Source organism: Ichthyophthirius multifiliis (assembly GCF_000220395.1).
Source record: "Ichthyophthirius multifiliis unplaced genomic scaffold scaff_1120509250943, whole genome shotgun sequence".
Lineage (NCBI taxonomy): Eukaryota > Ciliophora > Oligohymenophorea > Hymenostomatida > Ichthyophthirius > Ichthyophthirius multifiliis.
In genome coordinates this window covers 100,752-125,149 of record NW_004086353.1, presented here as the reverse complement: position 1 = coordinate 125,149, position 24,398 = coordinate 100,752, and the positions used below count along the sequence as shown (strand labels likewise).

Below are 24,398 nucleotides of genomic sequence, written 5' to 3'. Positions count from 1 at the left end.
TTGAAAAAAATAAAAATAATACTATAACTAATTAGAAAAACAATAACAACAATTAAAATATTTTTTTTATTAATAATAATCAAAATAATTATTAAAAGAAAAATAATATATTAATGTAAAAATGTAGGCACTTTTTAATTGTTATGTATTGTAATATTTGCAATCGATAGATAAAATCTAAAATTTGAAGAAAAAAAATATTTATTTATATATGTAAATTTTACAATTTATTTAAAAATATATTTACTTATTTTTTTTTTTTTAATAATTGATAAAAAATTTTAGGATAACATTAATTTTATTTTATATATCATTTAAAAATATTAAAATTTATAAATTAAGTTTAAATTTTAATTTCAATAAAAGTTTATTGACTAATGTTATTATTTAATAAGGATAAATAAATATTTAAAAAATATTATTATTATCATTAGTATTAGTTTTTTTAATTCTTCTGCTATTATTTTTTACTATTTAAGTTTTATATTATTTATTATAGATATTTTTTCCCTATCTAAGTAGCTCATCTTCAACTTTTTTTTTTATTCTATTTATTTACAAAATAAATAATAAAAATTATTAAATAAAAAAAAAATACTAAATAGAAGGACTTTTATATTTATAAATTCCATATTAAAATCGTAATTTGCATGTCCTGGAGAATCTAAGTTTTTATTTAAACTAAGTTTATTTCAAAGAGAAAACTATATGCAACAAAGAACTCTGGAGAAAAAAAATACTATATGTATATTTAGTATTACTTTTTCATATAATAAAATCTTATTATTTTCATTTATAAATATCTAAATTAGATAGTTTTATATAAAATAATTTTTTTTTTTTTTTTTTAAAAAAAAAATATTATTATATACCATTTACTTAAAATTATTTAATTTTCAATCTTAGTCACTTAAACATCATTGATTAATCTTAAAGTTGAATTGATTTATATTATATTATCATTTCCCTTTAAACTTTAATGTTTTTTTTTAATCTAGGGGGCTTTAGTTATCTTATTATTAGTTTTTATTTTTATTTTTATTTTTCTTTATTTTACCGGTATTTATAGTCTATATTTTGCTATAGCTTGCTCTAGACTGATTATATTAATATGTTACTCTTTATCATTTTCATATTGAATATTATAACTTTTGTTACATATTAATATTTTTTTCAGGACATTTCTAGATTTTTTATAATGGATTTAATTATTAAATATGAAAATTTAATAATTTATTAATTAAAAATTGTTATTTAATAAAATATTATTTTATGTACAAATTAGTATTTTTATTAAAAAAAAAAATGTTTAATTTAAAATTATTTAGTTTTAATATATTATTAATGAAATAATATAATATTAATTCATATTTCTTATTAGTTTAAATAAAAAATTTAAAGTTAAAAAAACAATAAATATATAAAAAAAAACTAAATAAATATAATAAAAATATTTTTTAATACAAAAAAAAAAAAAAAATTATTCAAATAATATCCAAATAATGATCTTTCATAACTTTTTAAGCCTAACCCCAATTTCCTTATGAATGCATCCACAAGAAATCAAATGAACATTTAGAAATTTTATCAGCTTACCATAATCCAGTCTAAACATAATAATAGCAAGCATTTCTAAAATCATTTAAAGGAATACCTTTCATTTCATGTGAATATCCTGTAGGGAATAAAATACTTTTGGGAGTAAATACATGTTAATGATATTACTTTACAGAAGAAGCACATAAAGTGAATCCATTTTTGAATTTGTGTCCATCAAAATTAAGGAAAGCTCTAGGAACAGACAAATGATAGGGAGGTACAGTTGATCTTAATTAAGTATCTGTGGCATATCTAAAAGAAGGATAAATAGATTTTCTAAACATAAAATTATATCCATCAATAACTTTAAGGACACAAAATTATTTCTAAAATCTTAGTTATTCTTTTATTTAAACAAAAAAAAATATTAATAAAAGTATTTTTTTATAAAAATACCTAAAACTTCATATATAGCATTATTAGAAAAAAACATATTATTTATTCCATAATCTACAATTTCAAGTAAATTTTTAGGTTCTTTTAGTTTTTCAGAAATTCTTACATTAAATTATTTATTCATTTCAATATCATGTAATTTTTCTTTTTCCCCATAAAACTTCTTATGATCTTCAAACTTTGCTTTCCTATCTTTATATTCTATATTTTTTACTGCCGCACATTCGTTATCATGTTATCCACTTAAACCATATTTTCCATAAATTTTCATGTCTATACATATTTACTTTAATAAACTTTCGTTTGAATGTTTAAATGATTTTAACCATTCGTTTGCTAATTCATTTTGAATATATATTCCTGTCAATGGATGTCTTTAATATGGATGGGATTTCTAAGTCCAATCATATGCGTTTGGTACATTTACTACTATCCATTTATTATAATGGGCCCACATTGTTACATATAATAAAACTCCACTTTTTCCTTTCATTATAATATACAGATATAATAAAATAGGAGGGAAAAATTACCTGAACCATGATCTCCAAATAACATACATCCAGAATTAAATCCTACAAAATTATCTAATGAATAAGATTTTATATTTCTTGGGATTTTTCTAGGTTCTTTAGAATATTTTTCAACTTCAATTCTATGTTCGACTACATTTGGGATGTTTATGTCAAAATATTCTTTTTGTTTTTTGTTTTTTTGTTTTTATGTTTGTTTGTTTAATTATACGTATATTTCTTAAGAATTAAGATAAAAATTAAGAATTTGTATTTGTTCTATCTGCCTTTTCATCAATTTATTTAAATATTTATTTAAATAATTCGTTATAATGTTCTTTATTAGTTTAAAATAAAGGAATCATTTTATCAAAATTTTCTGTTAATTCTCTTAAAATTACATTTATTATCAAATCAAATAAACTTGGAAAACTAAAAAGTCTTTCGAAAAATTCATTTTGTCTATAAACTTCTAATTCTTCTATTGCAGCTTGGGCTAAATTAATATTTATATATTAATATATATATATATAAAAAAAAAAAACCTAGATCATGAAATAAATAAGGATAAATATCTTCATCATCATATATTTTTTATTTAACGTTTTAAGCATTAACTTTTTAGAAAGTTTACTTATAATCAAGATAGTTATTTTAAATATTATTTTAAATAAAATTAAGATGATTAACAATTTTACAACCCTTTTTTTTTTATAAAAAAAAAAATAAAAAAATAAAAAACCTCTTCAGTAATCATTAAAGAAAATTTCTTAGTAATATAAAATTCTTTTTTAAAATAATCACCAAACATATCTCCATTTCTAAAATATTTAGCTATATCAGAGGCTGGAAAAGTAGCATATAAACCAATATCTTGTTCTTCATGCTCATCAATTGGTAAAAAACTAAATACATTTCTTTCTGGAAATTGTATAGGAGCTGGATTTAAATCTTTTGCAGGCATTCCTTTAATTTTATTTAATTCTATAGAAAGCTCTTATATTCTTCTTTTAGAATATTCTTTTAATAAATCATTGTTTTGTTATTTTTAGAGCATGTATATTTCTATATTTTATTACATTTAAGGTAATATTTTAGACGTATATTATCTAAATGATTCCACTACAGATGTTCTCTTTTTAATTTCTTCCTTTGATGTATCATGTGCTATTTATATTGTCGTTCTAGGTGCTATTGTTCTAACTCTTTATTCTGACTTTAATCCTATATCTTTTCCTACATGTTTAATATTTTCTATAAATCCTATCTTCATTATATTTTGTCGGAGTATTATTATTTTTTATTGTATTTTTTTTTTAATTTAGATATTTTTATTTTGTTAGTATTATTTTATTTTTGTTTTTATTTTTAATATAAAAAGTTGATTATTTTTTTTATTGATTTTTTTGTTATAAACAAAAATATAAATAAATTTTATTAATATTTAAAAAAAAAAATATTTGAATTTTTAAATTGATTAAATTTTATTAATCTTATTATATAATTTTATTTTTTTATTAAATATTTTTATAATTTTTTATCTATTTATAAAATATTATATATAAAAAAAATTAGGCTTAAAAAGCAATATTTATTTGCAAATAAGTTTTTAAGTAAAAAAGCAATAATAATATCAATATAACCAAAGCAAACTAACAAAATGAGAATGATTTATTTTAACAAAAATATATTTTATTTAATGATTTTTGATTAAAATAAAAAATAATAATATACATTTAATATAAGGACAAAAAACAAAAATAATTAAGTGAATAAACAAGAAAAAGTAAATTTATTTAAGATAAATACTATTATTAATCATTTTGAATATCATCCAGAAATAACTATAAAAAATATTTTAATTAAAAATTTAGATAAATATTATATTAAAAAAGGTTTTAAATTATTTAATTATATTTATTTTATTTTTTTAGTAAATATTGGGTAAATGAATTGATTATTATAAATTTATTCCTTTGATAATTTTAAGAAAATCATATATATTGTATAAAAAGTTTAAATTAATGCAATAATTTTTTTTTTAAATAAAGTACAAGTACATTTTAGGAAATAATTATTTCATTAAAAGAAGATTAAAATTCTTATTTATGACTTTTAATACCTATGAATTCAAACATAGGACAATGTGATTCAAATATTTAGAACTTTACATGAGTTTAAAAATATAATGAATAATTATTATAATGATATCTTTTATAAATAAACCTTATTTAAAAAAAACTATAATAATTATTATATATTAAATTAATATTTCTATCAAATAAAAATTTTATACATTTATGCAATAATAACATATAAAGCAATTTAAAACAAACCAAAAAATAATAAGATTTTTATTATAAGTCTTAAAATTTTCTTAATATAAGTGCTTTTGTTATATAAAAATTCATAGAAGACATTTATTAATAAATAAGCGTAAAGCGATATAAGAGTATTTAACATAAAACATGGAGCATATAAGAATATCAAGCATAATTTATAATGTGAAATATAAAGATAATATTCATAAATCTAATAAATAATCAAATAATGCAATATAGAGTCTAGAAAAAAAGGAAATTGAACTATGTTTTTATAGATTTTAAACGAATTTTTTTTCCAATTAAAAAAGTTATTTATTATAGAAATATTATTTTGAGATTTTCAGATATAATTTTTTTATTGAATGAGAAATTTAATACTTTGGTTAATTGACATTAATAATAGTCCTTGTATTGAAGTATCTTCTGATTTATTAAAAATGCTTATACCAATAATAATTGATAATATTTTTAAACTTACTTTTGATTTAATTTTTCATATATAAAATTGGGGAATAACGAATAATTTTTTTTTTTCCCAAAATTATTATAAAAGTGATGAAAAAAAAAACAAAAAAACAAAAAATTAATAAATTACTTGTTTTTGTTTTAATAATTAAATAAAAAATATATTATTTCTCATTTATTACAGTCTCCTTATTTACCCCAAACAATTTCATAATCCTTACAAGCAGAGCACATATTTTTAAAGTCAACCATTTATCCATTAAGATTTAATGCGCAAACTACATCTTCCTTTTCTTAAGAACAATTCTTAATAAAATTATAACCTCCCGGTTAACATAAATATACTGTTTAAGGATATTTCTAACATTCTCCTTCTAATAAAAAATCGAAATTTCCTTATGAGCATGCAAAACATTTATTTGTAAATTAAGTTCTCTATTATTATTTATATAATTCTATATTTTTAATTCCACATACTGGTTCATAATCCAAGCTGCATATAATGTTTTCTTTTTCTCTCTAATCACAATAATGATTGAATGATTATTCGTCTTTTTCTTTCATAACCATACATTCGCCATCTTCTATTTATAATATTCCTTTTTATTAACAAGCTTGACATCTATTTTTGAAATTTCTACTTTCAAAATCTTCAAATATAGCGCATACTGGTGCTTCATTTTATGGGCAAGTTTATGTTAATTTTTCTTATTCTAAGCATTAACTTTAAACCCTTTTTTATTAATCATTTTTGCATTAACCTAGTATTACTTCAGATACTAAAGGATCAGTACAGGCTGAACAACGATTTCCATAAGTTTTAGTTTCAGTTTATGACAACTTGCCACATACTGGAAAATATATCATTGTACAAAATTTTAATTTTCTTTCATTTGGAGTACATGGAATCCACTTATTTAATTCTTAATAATCACATTTCATAAATGGAACAATATATAACAAAAATACAAAAGTTGTTAAGATAAAACGTTTTTTTTACATTATTTATTTTTTAAATATTATTAATATTATAGCTAAAAAATATAATATTTTCTTATAAATTATTTTTTATATAAAAATATAAATTAATTATATTATAAATAATTTATATAATTCGAAAATTAAGCGTTATTTTATAATATATTTTTTTCTATTATATTTTAAATATAATATATTAATATAAATATTATTAAAAAAAAAAATTATAATAATTATAAGATACTAAAATATATTTATAATAATTATTATAAATCTTTTAATAAAAAAATTATTTTCTTTATAAATATTAATATTAAAATAATAATATTATAAAAACATGTAATATATAAATTTATATATATTAATATATATATATATATATATTAATATACTTATTTTAACAAAAAATAATAATAATTTTCGCAATAAATAAAATCATCATGTCCTCCTAGTCTGACATAAGCAACTTTAGGGTCAGAGAAATCCATAACAAAGGGTGTAATATGATTATTTTATCTTAAAAAAATCTTAAATAACTAATTAATAAAATATTTTTATATTATTCGATATCTATATAATTTTTATTTATAATTAAATTTTTATACAATCAACTATGTATTTTCTAATTTTATTTTTTAATGAAATAATATTATAAATGATATAATCATATATCCTAAAAGAAAATTCATTAATAAAAAATGAATTAGAAAACTTATATCAAATAAAAATAAAAATAAAATCTAAAAATCTTTTGAAAAAAATAAAAATAAAAAATATATTTTAATTAAGTATTAGTAAAAGATAATGTTTAAAAAGTAAAATAATGGAAAGCATGTACTAAAAAATATACGCTAGTGTGTGGATTATAATTAGGAATTGAATAAAAGGCTTATTATATCAGATTTACGCATATTTAGCTAATGAAGTTTTCGTTATTAAATAAGGACATTGTTCTTGTTATAAATTCTCAATATATTTCTAAAAAAAGTATATTCTTTTCTTACAAATGAAATATGATGTTAGTATTTTAATTTGTTTCCCAGTATACTCTATTACTATATCAGGTAAATGCTAAAACTTATACTAATGATAGATGTCATGCTTGCGATGATAAGTAACTATTTGCAGTAATAACATGGAGAATGTCCTTAAAATAAAATATAAATTAATAGAAAATTAAATATAATCGTCTTCCTCAAAATAAGAATCATGTACATAATAAGAAAAACAAACAAAAGTATGTATGTCCATTAGTATGTGCTACATTAAAAAATATAAAATTATAAATTTTTTCTAATACAATTAAGATTTCTGATATTATATTCTTCTGTTATTTGTGAATATCCTAAATTATAATCATCTATTATTTTTTAAAAATCTATGTATTTCATGAAGTAGTTAAATAAAAGAAAGTTTTATGAATATATGCATGTCTGTGATATTAAAATTATCTTTAATTATATAAATAACTATTGATTTAATTTAGAAATAGATGTAATGCTTGTTCTTCTTGAAATTGAAATTTTATGATTTAATGAGAATATAAATAACATACTTGAAGATACTATTATTTGTAATCATCCTGAAAATAAATATTAAAAAGCTTTGCACTAATAAATTATTTGCTTTTTATGGATATTGATTCTAAAGAAAAAAAAAATTCCTTTTTATGCTTTTTCTGACATTAAAATAGCTTAAATTAGGACAAATGATATATGATGATATTTTTTTTGAGAATTTTTTCTATATTTATAAAAAATTATTTTGTTTTTGTTATAAAATTAATCTAATTAATAATTTTTTTTAATTATTTTTAATAATAAATTACAGGTTTTTATTTTTTAATAATAAATCTTTTATTGTTATTTAATTTTAATATAAATTTTATATTATTATATTTTTTTTTATTTATTTTTTTCATATAAAAAATTAATTTTTACTTTCTCAATATATTTAAATGGGTCAAGAACCATCTAAGGATATTAATAAATCAATTACAGACATTTAAATCACATAGGGTATTTAATAAATAGAAAATATATTAAAATTTTATTTTTTATAGAAAAATTTAAAAAAATAAAAAGATAATCCAGAACAAATAAACATTTAAAAAAAATTAAACAACTATTAAAAATTTAATAATTTAACAGCTTCTAAAAAATATATAAATACATAAAATACTTAACAAATATTAGAAATAACATAATAATTAGTATTAAATTAAGAAAAATTAAAATAAAAGAATGAGGAATTGATAACTTATTATACAAATAGATTATAAATAAGCCCATATAATAACAAAAGCAAACAAAAAAACAATGCTAATTAAAATTAGATAAATAATTTCATAAATATATTTGAAAAAACCATAAACGGACTAATAAACGTGAAAAAATATCCTGGCAATCACCTGCTTGAATATATACAGTATTTTATTTTATTTTTAATAAAAAAAAAATATATAAAAATATAAAGAATTAATGAATTATTATTTAAAATGAAATTTTTATAAGCAAAAAATATTAAAAACAAAAACTTTATAAAAGAAAGAAGTTTATTAAATACTCTTTACTCAATTTTAAACGGTTAATAAAATGGAGGTGTAAGCGCAAGAAATATATTACAATTTTTGTTAATTTTATAACGAATAAATATAAATTTGCCTAAACAAAGCATATAAAAAAATATAAATTAAATTAAAAGCATTAATTATAATTAGTAAAAATAATAATAATTAATTAATTTCGGTTACTTTGATTCCGATAACAATTGGATAGTTTAAGATAAAGACATAATTTAAATATAGAATTACTTTTAATTATTTTATCAGAATTTTTAAGCTTTTAATTATTAGAGTAAAATTAATAGACATACAAATTGCTTTTAGTCATTTTGTAGTCCCGAAAAATAAAAAAAATAGTTCTTTTAAAGTTAAAAGAAGTATAAATCTGCATGTAATTCATCTAAATAATCTTTTTATTATGATTCGGTTAATTATCTGAATTAATAGAATAATATTCTTTTTTATTTAGATCTTGATTTAGGTAATAAAACTATAGAATATATTCCTGTTAAAAAATAAGATTCAGCTTATTAAGTGGCTAGTTAAATTATAGAAAAATATAGTAAGAATATTTATTTTTTATATTTTAATATTTTTATAAGATTTGTAATATGAATATAAATAATAATTAACTTAAATTATACAAGAGAAAATAGATGAAACGTAAATATAATAATGAATTTTATATATATATATATATATAAATATATATATAAATATATATAAATATATATAAATATATATAAATATATATAAATATAATAATATATTAATTATCTATTCTCTTTTATTTATCTTTAAAATTAAAAATACACATATAAATTTTTATCATATTTAAAAAATTTTAACATTTATAATTGAATAAAAATCTTATTTTTAAATTATTATATTTTAATACATTATATATATATATTAATAAATATTCACAATGGTAACCTTATTGAACCATTCATATATTAAAAAGGAATTTCAGATTAAAATTCTTAAGCAAGTCTTCTAAGCCCTTCTTTTTATTCTTTAATAATTTTATATTTTAATAATAAAAAACTTCAAAAAATAATATATTACTTGTATCACATTTATAAAAATAATATGAATTACAACAATTTGTAAATGAAGCAAACGTACAAATAAATGCCTTTTTTTAACAAAAAAATTAAATAAAAATAAATAAAATTACATCAATAATATCAATACCAACAACATTAAAAATTAATAAAGCAATCCAAATAATACTTACTAATAATTAAGCGCCCCAAAAAAACTTAAAATTAAAATCATTTATTTCATTTTTATTTAATTTGCATTCGAAAATCCATTCAGTAGTATTATCTTCTTTAATTTGACTCCACCATCTTAGTCCAATCAATAATCTTTTTTTTATTTTTTTTTTGTTTTCCCCCCCCACCAATAATAATCCATATTTATAAAAAAATATATTTATTAAATATACCTTCCAGTAATATTTTTTACAACCCAAAAATCAAAACAACACAATAATATAATTAAATAATTTAAAGATAAAGTGGACATGAAAAATGAAAAAAACAAATGGGCAATTAAGGCAAAAAATTTGAAAAAAATATGGAAAAAACATGCTGTTGGATGGTTACTTTTACTAAAATCTAATCTTTCTAAAAGTTTGTATTATTATTATGCATGTACTGTTTATTTTAAAATTTCATTTATATTCGCGTTTCCTTGTTTAGCTTAATCTAAGACATATTATGCTAGTTATTCTTAATGTGGATGATCTTTTGTTGAATTTCTTAATTATACTTAGCTTTAATTATAGTCTTGGTTTTGTTAATTTATATAATTTGAATAAAAATTTCCACCTTCTAAATTTTACATTATAATTTTTTTTTTTTAAATAATTTAAATTAATATCAAAATAAAACTTTTTATAAAAATTTATTAATATGAATTAATTTTTATATATTTTTTTTTTAAGAAAAAAAGAATTATATTTATTCAAGTTTTATAAAAAATAAATTTAAATAGTTTATCATTAAAAAAAATAATCAAAGATCAGGAATACAGTTTTTCAATAATTATTTGAAGCAAGATTTTACATAATTTGCAGTATCAATAACATCCTAATGATTAAGTTTAAATTCAGTGACTCCAGCAGCCATATTAGTTACACAAGAAATACCAACAACTTTAATTCCCATATGATTAGCAGTTATACATTCAGGAACCTTTAATAATATAAAAAAAAAATATAAACATAGAATAATATATATATACATATATATATATATTTATATTTATATATTTACTGTTGACATTCCTGCAGCATCACCACCCGCAGTTTTAGCCATACTAATTTCTGCAGGCGTTTCATAAGAAGGTCCAGTAAATGCAACATACACTCCTTTTTTAACTCCAATACCTAAATTTTTCATATGTTTAGCAACTACGTCAGACAATTCTTTATTAAAAACTTCCGACATATCAGGGAATCTGGGTCCAAATCTTTCATCATTCTAACCAAAAAGTGGGTTAGATCCCATTAAATTTATATGATCTCTTATAATCATTAAATCTCCACAATTAATCATTTTTGATATACCTCCTGCTGCATTTGTTACTACAAGTTTTTTTATTCCAAGTAATTTTAAAACTCTTATGGGGAAAACTACCTCTTACATAGTATGCCCTTCATAATAATGATAACGTCCTTACATACAGCATACAGTTTTGTTTCCTACTTTACCTACTACTAATTTTCCAGCATGTCCTGCTACTGTAGATTTTTTAAAGTGTGGAATATCACCGAATGGAATGTATACTTTGTCTTCGATTTCGTCTGCGAATTCTCCTAATCCACTTCCTAATATTAATCCTATTTCAGGAGGCTATTATATTTTAGATTATACATATTAGGTTGCTTATAAAGCTTTGTCATATATAGATAAATGTTCTGCCATTATTTTATTATTTAAATTTTTTTTTATAATTTTTTAAATTTTTAATTGTATTTATAGTAAATATTAAATTTTTTGTTTTTTTTGTTTTTTATTTAAATCATTTAATTTTTGTTTTAATATTATCTTAATTATAATGTTATTATTTATATTTAAATTTTTATTACGCATTAACATTATTATTATCATATATTTATTTTTCTTTTTTATATTACTTTATATATTAAAGAATAGATAAGGTTTTAAAACATTATTATTAACATATATATAATTTTTTTTTAAATATTATATCTCTAATAATAATATTTAAAAATTGTAAAATAAATCATATTAAAAAAAAAAAAAAAAAAAATTATTCTAATGAAGTGAAGAAAATATGATTAATAATAATTAAATTTATTTAATATTTAATATATTAAATTAATTTTATACTTTAAAACAATATTATTATAAAATATAAGTTATTTTATATATAATTATCACATTTACTTAAATAATTTAAAATAAATTTAAATATTTAGATTATAAAAATTACATTAAAAATTATATAAAATATATATTATAATTGTGAAACAATCTATAATATACTAATTCTCATTATTTTTTTTTATTTATAAATATAATCTTATTCCAAATATCATTTAATTAAACAATATAATATTTGGTTTATTATCTATCGATTTGTATATTCATAAATGTTCCCAGAAATCCAATATACTTAGCAACTTCCAAAATTCGTCCAAATGTATTATTTTTGGTATTATTATTTACAAAAAATAAATTCAACTTCACCCCCCCCATCTCCTAAAGAAATAATTAATATTATTTTATGTATGGGAAAACTCTTTTAAATTTATGTGCATGTATGATTTCTGCAAAATCCTACAAAAATTATACTTATTATATATAGAAAAATAATTTAAATAAAAAACATAATTTTTTTTTATTGCAAAAATTAATTATTATGTCACCAAAATTTACAATTTAAAATTATCTTGTGAATTTATTCAATAACCAGAATTCATTTCTAGTCATATAAATTTATTTTCTTAATAATAAATGAATTAAACAAGAAACAAAAGGAAAAAATTACTAAAAAATTATTAAATAGATTTTATTTCCTTTAAAGATTTTAAAATGTACGAAAAATCCTTTAAAAAATAGTAGAAAAGATAAAATATTAAGAAAAATATAAACTAATATTTCCCAAATTTATAAAGAATAAACATATAATAGAATTGAATATCAATGAAGATAATGTAAAAAGTAAATAATTTAAAATTTATATAAAAAAAAAAAAAAGAGGAAAAATTTTTTTTATTGCCTTTTTAATGATTTTTATATAACAAATTATTAAAATCTCTTTAAATTAATATTTAATTTAAAAAATTATAATTTATTTAAAGTATAATAATTGATTATATTATTATATTTATAGGTTTATTAATTTTATTTTTATATATATTATTTAATAAAAATAATAATTTATATAGGATTCTATTTTTAATTATTTGTTTAGCTTTTAAATACTAATTTAATAAAAAAAAAAGTTTAATACATTCATTTTTTAAAAAATTACTTTTATAAAATTTAATATTTTTTTTTTTCCTTATATAATTAAATCAAATCTTTTTTTTTTAAAAAAAAATAATATATAATCTTATAATTTATTTAAATTAAAAAATAATAATTTTATTATTCAAACATAATATTTATCTAAAATATATAAAGCTTTTTAATAAACAAAATTATTTTAATGGAACTATAAATCTTCGATTTTTTTATTAATAAAATGTTTCTAGCTTTATTTAATAACTTTTTTACAATCAAAATAAATATGTAATTATTCAAATAAATCCAAAGAATCAAGTAAAATCTAAACATTTTATTCAAACCCGAAAAAAATATTAAACATTTACATCAATTCATTGAAATCTTCAATTTGAATTCCCTAAAAAGATACTCCTTATTTCACAATATTAAAAATAATAGCCACAATTTTAATTTATTAATTATAATTCTCTAACACAATCAAAACTTTAGATAAAAACTAATTATAAGTTTACAAAGGTTACTTTTAAATAAAAAGTAGCAAATAATTTAACTCATAAAATACCAAATTTTTAGAATTCAAATTTTCGAAAAAAAACTCGCTCAAATTTTCAAAAAAAAAAACAAACTAATTCCCTCCGTATTTTTTTTCTAAAAATTTATTCAAAATTCTCATTATATTTTTCACATTTCTTTAATCACTTCTTTATTTTATTAAAAAGCTTAACTTTTCAATAATTTATAAATCTTTTATTTTTCCAAAATAATTATTATCTTCTAATCCCCATTAAATGAAACTTTCAATTATCCAAAAAATAAATTTCCTTATTTCTTCTTTTTTTCTTTTTCTAAATAATATATTACTACTTCCATTATATTCATTATTTCATTCTTTACATCTTAGTTTATAGGAGCGTCATAACAAATACCTGCTAAAAGCTAAAAACAATATTCCAAAGCTTCTTAATAATTAAAATAGCTCATTTTTTATAATAAAAAATCATTTAAATGTTTTATAATACCCTATTTTTACAAATATTATCTTACTTCAGTTCTTTATTCACTACATAAATTTATTAATCCAAGAAATACAGATTAGAGCGTATCTATATTACCCTAATTTATGTTAAGAAAAGAAAGAAATATATGCAAACCATTTTTTTTTAAAATAGAGTTTGTAAAAAGTTCATCACCTGATGCTACTACAGCTAAAATCTGAATAATAGAAGAAGTTTAATTACTTTAAGGATTATTTTACAGAAATTATAAAAGGTAAAAAATTAGATTTTGATCATAAATATGTGTTATAATTAGAGAAGTTTTTTAAGGGAAATTTCGAAAATAAAAAACTATTTAAGAAATCTACAAATTAATATTTTAGGAAATTATTAAATAATTCTTTAATTCTTGTAATAATTTTAGGAGATGTTATTCATTAAATTCTTCATTAATTATTTTTACACTTTCTTCTATATTGTCTTTTTGAATTTCTTTGAATCTAAACTTTCTAAAAATTATATTTTTTTATTCTTTTCTAGCTTCATTTTATAATTTTTCTTTTGTTTTATTAATTAAATCTTAAAAACTTTACATTTTTTTTTTTCTTTTTATAATATATTTAGATTTTTTTTAGTAAAAAAAAATAATTATTAATATAATTATATAAAATATATAGATATTATTATTGTATATATCAGTTATTTCATAATATTTCTTCTTCTTCTTCTTATATTAAATCCCATTAAGTACCGTCTTAAAGTAAAGGTCTAATACTTGGCAAAAAAATTTAAAAAAAACTCTTAGTACCGAAAATATTATGTAAATTATTTCGCCAATCTTATGTATTTTTATATATTTTTACAGTTCTGTATCCAGTTTTTTTAGCCAAAAACTCGATAGTAGTTTTCCCTATTAAAGCCAAATACCAATTCCAATAATTAAAAATTAACAAAATTATAAATAAAGTATAACATAAGGCTTAAACTACTTAAAAAACTCTTGTTTTATAAATTTGGAATTGATGAAAATATTAATTATATTAAATATTAAAGAATAATAAAGACATAAAAGATACTCCAATTAACAAGTATGTATTAAATAATAAAAAATAACGATGATTTTCAAATCCTATACAATTATTTATCCAAGGACAATGGTGATCCATTTTAAATACACATCTATTACATATCGAACAATGATGAGCTCTTTCAGGTTTTGGTAAAATACATTTTTTGCACATATTTTAATGCATTAAACCCTTTTTTGTATTACTTTAATTTATTAAATTTTTATTTATTTTACTTTTTATACTTATTAATGCATAGAAGTTCCAGGACAAACTATAACTGACATACAAAAATTAAAAATTATGTTAAATGATATGTATGTTCCAATAAATAATAATATTAATATTATCTTTTTATTAAAATTAAAGGCTATATAGTATATATAACATAAGTCATATATAAATGAATAATATATTGTATTAAAAAGAATTAAAAAAAAAATTTAAAATGATATTCCAATAAATTTCATAAAAAGTTAAAACGTTTGCCTGCATTACATTTCTTTAACTTTTCTTAAATATTTAATATATAAAAATTAAAAAATTTATTTGCCTATAAAAAAAAAAAATATATTATTTTATAAAATATTCATATAAAATTATCAAAATATATTTTTATTAAAATTTAAAATTAAATAAATAAATCTGATAGAAAAAATAAAAATTATATTATATTAAATTAAAAAAAAAAAAATTAATAAATAGAAAAATAGAGATATAGTTATTTATATAATAGATATATATATAAAATAATATAAAATAAAATAAAATAGAAAAATATATATAAATATATATATATATATATATATATTATATATTTATATATATATATTATAACATATATTATCAAAGTTTTTATTTTAATCTTAATTAAATTTATTATTTAAAATATTTTTTTATAATTTCTATCAACATTAGCATTAATTTTTTTTATTTGTCTAGTTATCTTACTCTAATGTTAAATTTTCATTATAATTTTAGTTTTAAGTATTAAATTTTTATTTTGTTCCTACTTTTATTCCTGAATTCTTTAAAATATTTTTATTTATGAATAAAATATATTTTTAAATAATTATCTTTATATAATAAATATAAACTAATTATTTACATGATTATTAGGATCAATTTCCTTATTTTATATTTTATTTAAAATTTCTTCTGCAATTTATTTAAATGCATTTTCTACATTCTCACCCGTTAAAGCAGATGTTTCAATATAAATAAAATTATTTTCTTTTGCAAATTATTAAGCTTCTTCATATGTTACTTAACGCCTTGTAAAAAAAATAAGAATTAATTAAAAATACTAACACTACATAAATATTAAGTATTACTTTCCAATTAAATCGATTTTATTTCCAATAACAATAAAAGAAAGGCTTTTATTTGCATTATTAATAACTTCATTTAACCACATTTACAAGCTATCAAAACTTTCTTTATGTGTAATATCAAAAATTAATAATGATCCTATTGAACTATTTTAATTTGTTTATTTATTTTATCAAAAAATAAATAAAAAATAACGTAACCCTCTATAATAAGAGCGAGTTATGCTTTTAAATGATTCTTAACCTGCCTTTATATATTTTGATTATAATTATCTATTTATAATATTGAATTATATAGATTATTTACTGTATCCCATATTTGTATTTTTATTACTGTATCATTTACTAATATATTTTTAGAACCAAATTCAACTCCTATAGTTGCATCATGCTCTTTTTTAAATCTTCCTTCTGTAAATTAAGATAATAAGCAAGATTTACCTACGCCTATTTTAAATATTTAGAAATAAATTATACATAATATTTAGGTTAAATAATATATATATAATTATAATAGAATTATTATATTCGTATTTAATTATTTTATATATAAAGTTTTATTTTACACGTGTTTCCTATTAAAATGAATTTAAATAAATAATTATATTGGTTCATTTATATTTCTAATATTTCTTTTATTTTTTTTAATTTTAATTTTATTTATTTTTATATTATTAATAATATATATATTTAAATTAATTTTTTTTACAATAAATTATAATTATTTTATATTTATTTATTTTCAATATATAATTTTATTATTTTTATTTTTATATTTAAATTTAAAAAAATAATAAGTTTAACTATTTATATCATCTTTGGCTAATCTACATATTTAAAATGGCTTTATTAAGTTTTTGTTTTTTTATAAATATATTATATATATAATAAATACATGCTGTTGAACATTAATTAATATTTTAAGTTAAATATTTAGTAAAACTAAAAGAATTTTCAGCTAAACTATCCAATTATAATTAATGTTATTTGCTTTCTATATTTTAATTAATAATTTTCTTTTCTTACATTTAATTTTAAGCTTTTAAAATATTGTTTTCTAATTTAATTTAATGAATTACATTTTACCGTTACTATATTAATTCATCAAATTTGATTTAAATTTCATATATTTAATTTTATAATTTTAAATCGTATTCTTCTTTTATTACTTTTATTATTTCTATAAAACTTTCATTCTTGTAAAATAAAATAAAAAAATATTAAAATTATAATTTAAATAAGAAATAAAAGAGTACTTTTTAAATTAAAGACTTAATATATTGTTATTATTAGAGTTCAGCTTATTCGAAATATTTACATTGCTTTTGACTTAAATAAAATTTATTTTTTGCTTTAATTAAATTAAATATTATTAATCTTTAAATAAAACTTTTAAATTACTTTTTTAAAAAAATAATACTATATATTTAATTTTTTTATTTATTATATTTTTAAAATTTACTTATTTTTTTTAATTTCTTTATAATTTTAGTTAAAATTTATTCATTATTATTTATTTTTTAATAGTTTTTTTCCATGAATTAAATAACTTTTTTAAATATGTTCTTTGAATTTTTAATTTTCTTATTTTTTTGTTAATACTAAACTAGAAATAAAGCTTAAATTTAATAAAATATTCAATTGAAATTTATTTGTTTTTTTTTTCAAAAATAATTATAAAAGTTTAGTTTTATGAGAAAATCTTTTCCAGAATAAAAAATATTATTAAATTTTATGAAATTTTCTTCTTGTTTTTGTAAACGTATTTATTTTTATATTCAAATTTTTATTTTTGAAAAAAATACTTTTTAATTTTATAAAAGCTTAAATTTTCAACTTTTATTAATATCAACTTAGAATTATTAAACTATTATTTTTTCTTATATTTATTCTAGCTTTTTTTTCTCCCACTTTTCAAAATACTTTCTTTTGATAAAATATAAATAAAGTTTTTTATTTTTCATATTTTTCTAAGATATTTTTTGCCATATCTTTAATATTCTTACTTTCATCTTTTTTAAATTTTATATAAACTTCTTTTATGCTAATATTTATTTTTAATTTATTATTTAAATTATTTTTTTCCATTATAAAAAATTTTTTGTTAAGCAAATTCTATTTGAAAATAATTAACTTAATTTCAGTTTTTCTTTCTTTTATTTTTTTATATTATAAAAGTAGTATTTCCATTTTAAAAAATTTCTGTTTAATCCTTTTTTTAATAATAATTTATTGATTTTCTATTTTTTATTTTTTCTTCAGATATACTTAAGCAATATTTTTTCAAATAAGTTTTCAAACTTTAAAAAATAAAAATTTTTAAATTTTTATTTCTTTGAAGATCTGCATTTTAAAGCTATACTTTATATATTTTAATTTAATTTTTTTTCTCATAAAGTAGTTTCAAATATTTTTATTTTAAACAAAATTATTATTGAATAAAGTAATTTTGTATATTTTTAATAAATAAGATATTACTTTTCCATTTTTAGAGAGTTTTATATTAAGTTTTTATATTTATTATTTTTAGATTTATTTTTATTTTTTAATTCAAAATAATTTATCTTAACCATTAATTAAATATTTTATAAATTTAAGTTTTTAAGTAATTATTTCTTTGCTTTTTTTAAAAAAGCCTTATTTTTTAGTGTTTGAAAATATTTTACTTAAATAATAAAAAACACTTTTATTATAATTTTTAATTAGAGAATTCTTACAAATTTTATTTTATTTTATTTTAATTCATTTTATCTTTAAAATTAAGAGTTTTCTCTTTTAAACCTTAAATAATTTTTATTTTAAATTATTTTTGTTTTTATTATAAATCTTTGAATGCTTCAATTATATTATTTCTTTTTTATTATAAAAAATAATTGGTTCATTTTTTTATTTTAACTAAAAAAAAAAATAATTTTACGTTTTTAAAATATTTGCTTATATTTAATAAACATCATTTAATAAGTTTATTCTCATAAGTTCTATCACTTCTTATTTTTAAAAAATTGATTCCAAATTGAAATTTCTTATCAATATTTATAGATTGAATTTATTTTTGTTTCTATTATTTAATAACTCATTATGCAAGTTAACTTTCTTACTTATCTTTTTTTTTTTTTTTTTTTTTTTTAAGTTATAATTAATAATATATTTACATTTTAAAGTAATATTAATTCAATATAATTTTTTAGAAGAATATCAATAAATTAATTATATTAATTAATACATTCTTTACTTTCCTATCTACAATTCTCAGTTATTTCCTAAATTTTAAAATAATATTTTAACTTCATATTTTATATACCCAACCATCTAAATATTTCAATTAGTTAACAATATAAACAACATTATACTAATAATTCATTATATGCTAAATTACATTGCCTTTCATATTTAATATTCGCAAGTTTTATAATTTTTTGAGTGGAAATATATTTTCTAAAAATTAAATCTTTAGTTTTTTGTTTTTTAATGTTAATATAAATTTAATACTTAATTATATTGTATATTCAGCTATTATAAATTGATTAAATACTCTAATCCCTATAAAGAACTTATTTAATTATGATTCAAATCTAATTTTTTTATAGATTTATGATAAAATTGAGGAATTTAATCAATTTTAACAATAAAACTATTATTTAATTAAACATCTTATTAATAATAAGAAATTTTTTTGGCTTTTAAAGCTTAAGATAGCTTTATTTTTTATTTATTTTTCATTTATATAATTATTTTTAATTAATTACTATTTATTGAAAACAAAAAAATAAATAATTTAAGAAAATCAAATAATCAGTTATAAAAATCAAATAAAGTATTTATAAAAATTAAATAATATAACATTTTAATTATTTTAATCTTAACATATAAAATATTGTAAAAATTATAAAATATAATTTAATATAATAATAATAAATATCTATTTTACACTTTATATATTTATTAATTTACAATTTATTAACCTAATATTATTAATAAACGAAAAATTTTCATATTTTCTTTTTTTTATAAGTATTTATTGTATTTATTGTTCCATTAAAATTTAATAGTCGCTTCCCTTACACAAAAATGTTTTTTCTTTTTTAATATTTTTTTTAATTTTTATGATTTTAAATTCCAGACTAAAATTTTTTAAATCTATCTAATATAAGATCAACATTATTATGTGGATAATAGTAAGTGAAGTTTTTAAAAAAATCTAATTTATCTAATATATACATTGGTAAATTATTAATAATTTAATTTTTATTTGCTTCTAAATCAGTATAAGATCCTATTTAATTTTTTATATCACTAATTAAATTTTATGTAATCGAAAATCTAATAGAAGGATTTTTAATTATTAATTTTATTGAAATTCATAATTTTCAACATTTGAAATCATTTATGTTTAACCATCAATTTATTGTTATTATTATTATCTTTCAAAATTTTAAAGTTAAGATTATTTTCTATTTGAAGGTCTTAATAATTATAGTATTATTTTTATTTTATTTTCTTTCATACTATGAATTACTACTCTTTTTTTAGTGTTATTTTCTTTATTTATTCTTTATTTTCCATTTGGTGTTTTTTTCTTTTTCTAAATAATCTTATTTGAAGAACCCATATTTAAAGTAGGAATCGATCCAGTTTATAAAGAAGATTCAGAAGAAATATATTAATTATTGTTAATATTATTTTCATTAAATAAAGTGTTAGTTTATTCTTCATTATTGATCGTTCCCTTATGTTTAAACATTTAATTATTTTATTCGAATTCAGAAATTATTTCATTTACTATATTTTCTGGGTTTTTCTATTTTTATAAAGATTATTAGGATTTTATTAAATCAACTTAGGAAGATTATTAAGTAAATATTTAATTTTCATTTATATTTTTAATTACTAGATTCTTATCATTATGATTTAAACTAAGATTGTCAAATGTTTAATTTGATTTTGTTTCTTAATTTTCTATATTAATACATTATTCAATCAGATTATCTTTTATATTTAAAAAATTATCAATTCCATTATTAACAATCTAAACTTAATTTTTATAGATTTCAGTTTCAATAGATAAAATAGCTGAATTTGAATTTGATTTTGTATTTGTTCTTTCACTTTCATCAATATTAACTTAATCTATTTATCTTAAAGAACATAAGGGGTGTTAAATATTATTCTTAAATCCTCCAAAATATAAATCTTTAATTTTATTATATTTGATTTCATCTCTTTTATAAATATATTATTCATTTTTAAGTTCACATATAATATCATTTTTTAGCTATTTTTAATCGTTTTACGATTATGGGCTTTTTACATTTTCATTTAAATCTTCAATAATAGGCGCATTATTTTATTCTTAATCTAATTATTTTTATATTCTTTCTAATTCTTCATAATTAATATTAAGGTTTATTTCAATTTAATTTAAATAATTTTCAAACTATTAGTTTTAATTTATATTAATTATTGATTCATAACATTATTATTATTTCAATAAGCATTTTATTTTAAATTTCTTTCTTTTTTTTGGATTTCTAGTTTTATGTGGTAACGATAAATTAAGTTTTTTTATATATACATGCTTAGTTATTGTCAGATGTGTTTTAGGACAACTAATAGCCAAATGATCTTCCCAATTACATGTATAACAAGGCATATTTAAAGCTCTATATTTATTTTGAAGTGTAATTCCTTCTTTAAACATTTAAACACGTTCGAAATCAATAGAATTTTCTTTTATTATTTGTAAAAAATCATCTCTTTTTATCTTATATAATCTGCAAAACTCCATCGCTTTTGCCGTACTTTCTCTTGCATTTCCCGTAAAAAGGGATACTTCTCCAAAATACTATTTCTTATGTAATTCTTTTATTATAGTATCATGTCTATATTTAACACTACTTTCAAAAAGTATCTAAACTTGACCTTTGACTAAATAATATACACAGCAATCATCTTATTCTTACTGTTTGAAAATCAATTCTCCAGGAGAAAAAGAGCATTCTTACATAATATTAACTATTTTATGGTAAGATTCAAGTTAAGAAATAAACGGAATATCCTTCAAATATTTACCTTATACTTCATATATAAGATCATGCTTTAATTATTATGAAAGCTTTTCTATAACTTCAATTTATTTTTATTTTTATACTGAATTATATTCCTTTTTAAATTAAAAAAAGTGTAATTAAAAAGTATTTACTTTATATAAATATTCCAAATAATTAGAAATCCTAGTCCTTAAATCAGAATTTACATTTTCTTAACGCATAAAGGCATGAATAGTTTACATATTATCTCTATGGCTTTAACTTTCTTTATTTATTTCTGAAATAATATTACCTATAGAATTCAATGAATATGCATAAACCATTCCTGTCAAAATCATTGTACACATAACAAATAAACATTCGATATAATTTTAAGGAGTCAAGTCTCCGTATCCAACAGTAATCATAGTAGCGGCAAGGAAATAAATAGCATAAACATATTTTACATAAACGGATTAACCAATAAGGTTTTTAGAGTGAAGCCAAGTATCCTACCTATTTAATTATTCAATTTCATAAATAGCTAATCCATGCCAAAAACAAGCAAAGAAATGTCCAATAGTAATAATAACTAAGGAAATTCTAATTAAATCAACAAGATTTTTAAGATTTTTTTCAAAACTTAAGTATGTAGCTAATCTATCAACAATGTCATTTAAAATATAAATTTTTACAAAATTAAGAGATGTTAAAAATCGTAAAATAATTGGATCTAAAGGAATTTAATAGAAAAAAATAAATAAAGGAATACTTGAAATTAAATCAAATATAAAATTTTTCTTTAAATAATTTAAAGATATTACTTATCTTTACATTATGAATTTCCCTTTTTCCGAAATTCCGGTGTTAAACTATAAAAAAATATCAATTAAAGATATTATATAATTAAATTGGAATGTATCAATGTTTGAATATACACTCATATCAAAGAATATTACTAAACTAAAATTATATATTGATACAACTATATTGCAAGCCACGAAAAAATCCCAAAGTTTTTTTAATGGAGATATAGGTGATATTGTGGGTATTTTATTTAGTTATTTTATTATTTTTATTAATTTTGTTATTATTAATTGCTTTAATTTATAGATAGAATCATTCTTTTTTACTATAACAGTAAAAAAAGCTGCTTTATCTTATATTAGTTCGTGTTGTTCTTCTGTTAATAATTGATATATGCGAGCATCTTTTATTATTATTTTTATAAATTTCATCACATTAAATAATAAGTGTAATGCTTAAAGTATATTTACTACTTTTTTCGGTTGAGTTAAAATATTTTTGTTAAATATGTTGTAGTTTTTTTCATTTGATTTAGGGACATTTTCTATTTTTTATTGAATTTAATCTAATTACTAAATATTACATATATTTTAATTTTATTCGATAGGTTAATTTAATATGGTTCTATTAATTAACTAATATGTCTATTTAAAAATTTAATAATAAAAAAAGATTTGAATTTTATAAAAAATATTTTTTTTTGCAAACCTGATTTAGTGGAGAAAAACTTTAATTTATAATATATTCTTCATTTTGTATATTATTTAGCATAATTAATAATTTATATATAATAAATTAATTTTCTCAAATTTATTTAGTAGCAACCTTTGTTTTGCTTTATTAAGTGT

The 24,398-nt window shown here is 17.0% G+C and overlaps 5 protein-coding genes across 5 annotated transcripts, besides 24 other annotated features; all 5 read right to left on the bottom strand. All coding sequences in view use genetic code 6, as the record gives it.

Annotated features, from left to right (window-relative positions):
* Positions 1–1,003: 1,003 nt before the first annotated feature.
* Positions 1,004–1,046: a microsatellite.
* A 177-nt stretch (positions 1,047–1,223) lies between these two features.
* Positions 1,224–1,271: a microsatellite.
* A 132-nt stretch (positions 1,272–1,403) lies between these two features.
* Positions 1,404–1,451: a microsatellite.
* A 33-nt stretch (positions 1,452–1,484) lies between these two features.
* On the bottom strand, positions 1,485–3,061 carry IMG5_116230 (mitochondrial ribosomal protein s29, putative; the record flags this gene model as incomplete). Its single annotated transcript, XM_004034635.1, has 4 exons — positions 1,485–1,942; positions 1,996–2,481; positions 2,529–2,660; positions 2,740–3,061. The coding sequence occupies 4 exons, from the start codon at positions 3,059–3,061 to the stop codon at positions 1,485–1,487; spliced, it is 1,398 nt and encodes a 465-aa protein (XP_004034683.1).
* Positions 2,692–2,731: a microsatellite.
* Positions 2,805–2,829: a microsatellite.
* Positions 3,008–3,037: a microsatellite.
* A 2,061-nt stretch (positions 3,062–5,122) lies between the features above and the next one.
* On the bottom strand, positions 5,123–6,316 carry IMG5_116220 (kazal-type serine protease inhibitor domain protein; the record flags this gene model as incomplete). The annotated part of the gene is made up of 1 exon (XM_004034634.1): positions 5,123–6,316. A coding segment is annotated over one exon (849 nt), but the record flags the coding sequence as incomplete, so codon positions are not given.
* Positions 6,317–6,614: 298 nt separating this feature from the next.
* Positions 6,615–6,665: a microsatellite.
* Positions 6,617–6,658: a microsatellite.
* A 1,498-nt stretch (positions 6,666–8,163) lies between the features above and the next one.
* Positions 8,164–8,192: a microsatellite.
* Positions 8,193–9,520: 1,328 nt separating this feature from the next.
* Positions 9,521–9,607: a microsatellite.
* Positions 9,522–9,607: a microsatellite.
* Positions 9,524–9,599: a microsatellite.
* Positions 9,608–10,708: 1,101 nt separating the features above from the next.
* IMG5_116210 (purine nucleoside phosphorylase, putative) lies at positions 10,709–11,774 on the bottom strand. Its single transcript, XM_004034633.1, has 2 exons — positions 11,123–11,774; positions 10,709–11,041 (listed from the first exon to the last, which is right to left on the bottom strand). The coding sequence occupies exons 1-2, from the start codon at positions 11,771–11,773 to the stop codon at positions 10,862–10,864; spliced, it is 831 nt and encodes a 276-aa protein (XP_004034681.1). The 5' UTR covers position 11,774; the 3' UTR covers positions 10,709–10,861.
* Positions 11,079–11,118: a microsatellite.
* Positions 11,079–11,121: a microsatellite.
* A 380-nt stretch (positions 11,775–12,154) lies between the features above and the next one.
* Positions 12,155–12,207: a microsatellite.
* Positions 12,208–16,124: 3,917 nt separating this feature from the next.
* Positions 16,125–16,230: a microsatellite.
* Positions 16,164–16,222: a microsatellite.
* A 64-nt stretch (positions 16,231–16,294) lies between the features above and the next one.
* IMG5_116200 (hypothetical protein) lies at positions 16,295–17,332 on the bottom strand (the record flags this gene model as incomplete). The annotated part of the gene is made up of 6 exons (XM_004034632.1): positions 16,295–16,414; positions 16,495–16,660; positions 16,721–16,864; positions 16,919–16,965; positions 17,025–17,164; positions 17,284–17,332. The coding sequence occupies 6 exons, from the start codon at positions 17,330–17,332 to the stop codon at positions 16,295–16,297; spliced, it is 666 nt and encodes a 221-aa protein (XP_004034680.1).
* Positions 17,331–17,390: a microsatellite.
* Positions 17,351–17,393: a microsatellite.
* Positions 17,351–17,396: a microsatellite.
* A 752-nt stretch (positions 17,397–18,148) lies between these two features.
* Positions 18,149–18,195: a microsatellite.
* Positions 18,153–18,192: a microsatellite.
* A 1,304-nt stretch (positions 18,196–19,499) lies between the features above and the next one.
* Positions 19,500–19,533: a microsatellite.
* Positions 19,534–20,497: 964 nt separating this feature from the next.
* Positions 20,498–20,555: a microsatellite.
* Positions 20,556–22,303: 1,748 nt separating this feature from the next.
* On the bottom strand, positions 22,304–22,666 carry IMG5_116190 (hypothetical protein; the record flags this gene model as incomplete). Its single annotated transcript, XM_004034631.1, has 1 exon — positions 22,304–22,666. One exon carries the CDS (start codon positions 22,664–22,666, stop codon positions 22,304–22,306), a length of 363 nt encoding a protein of 120 aa, XP_004034679.1.
* Positions 22,667–24,398: the final 1,732 nt, after the last annotated feature.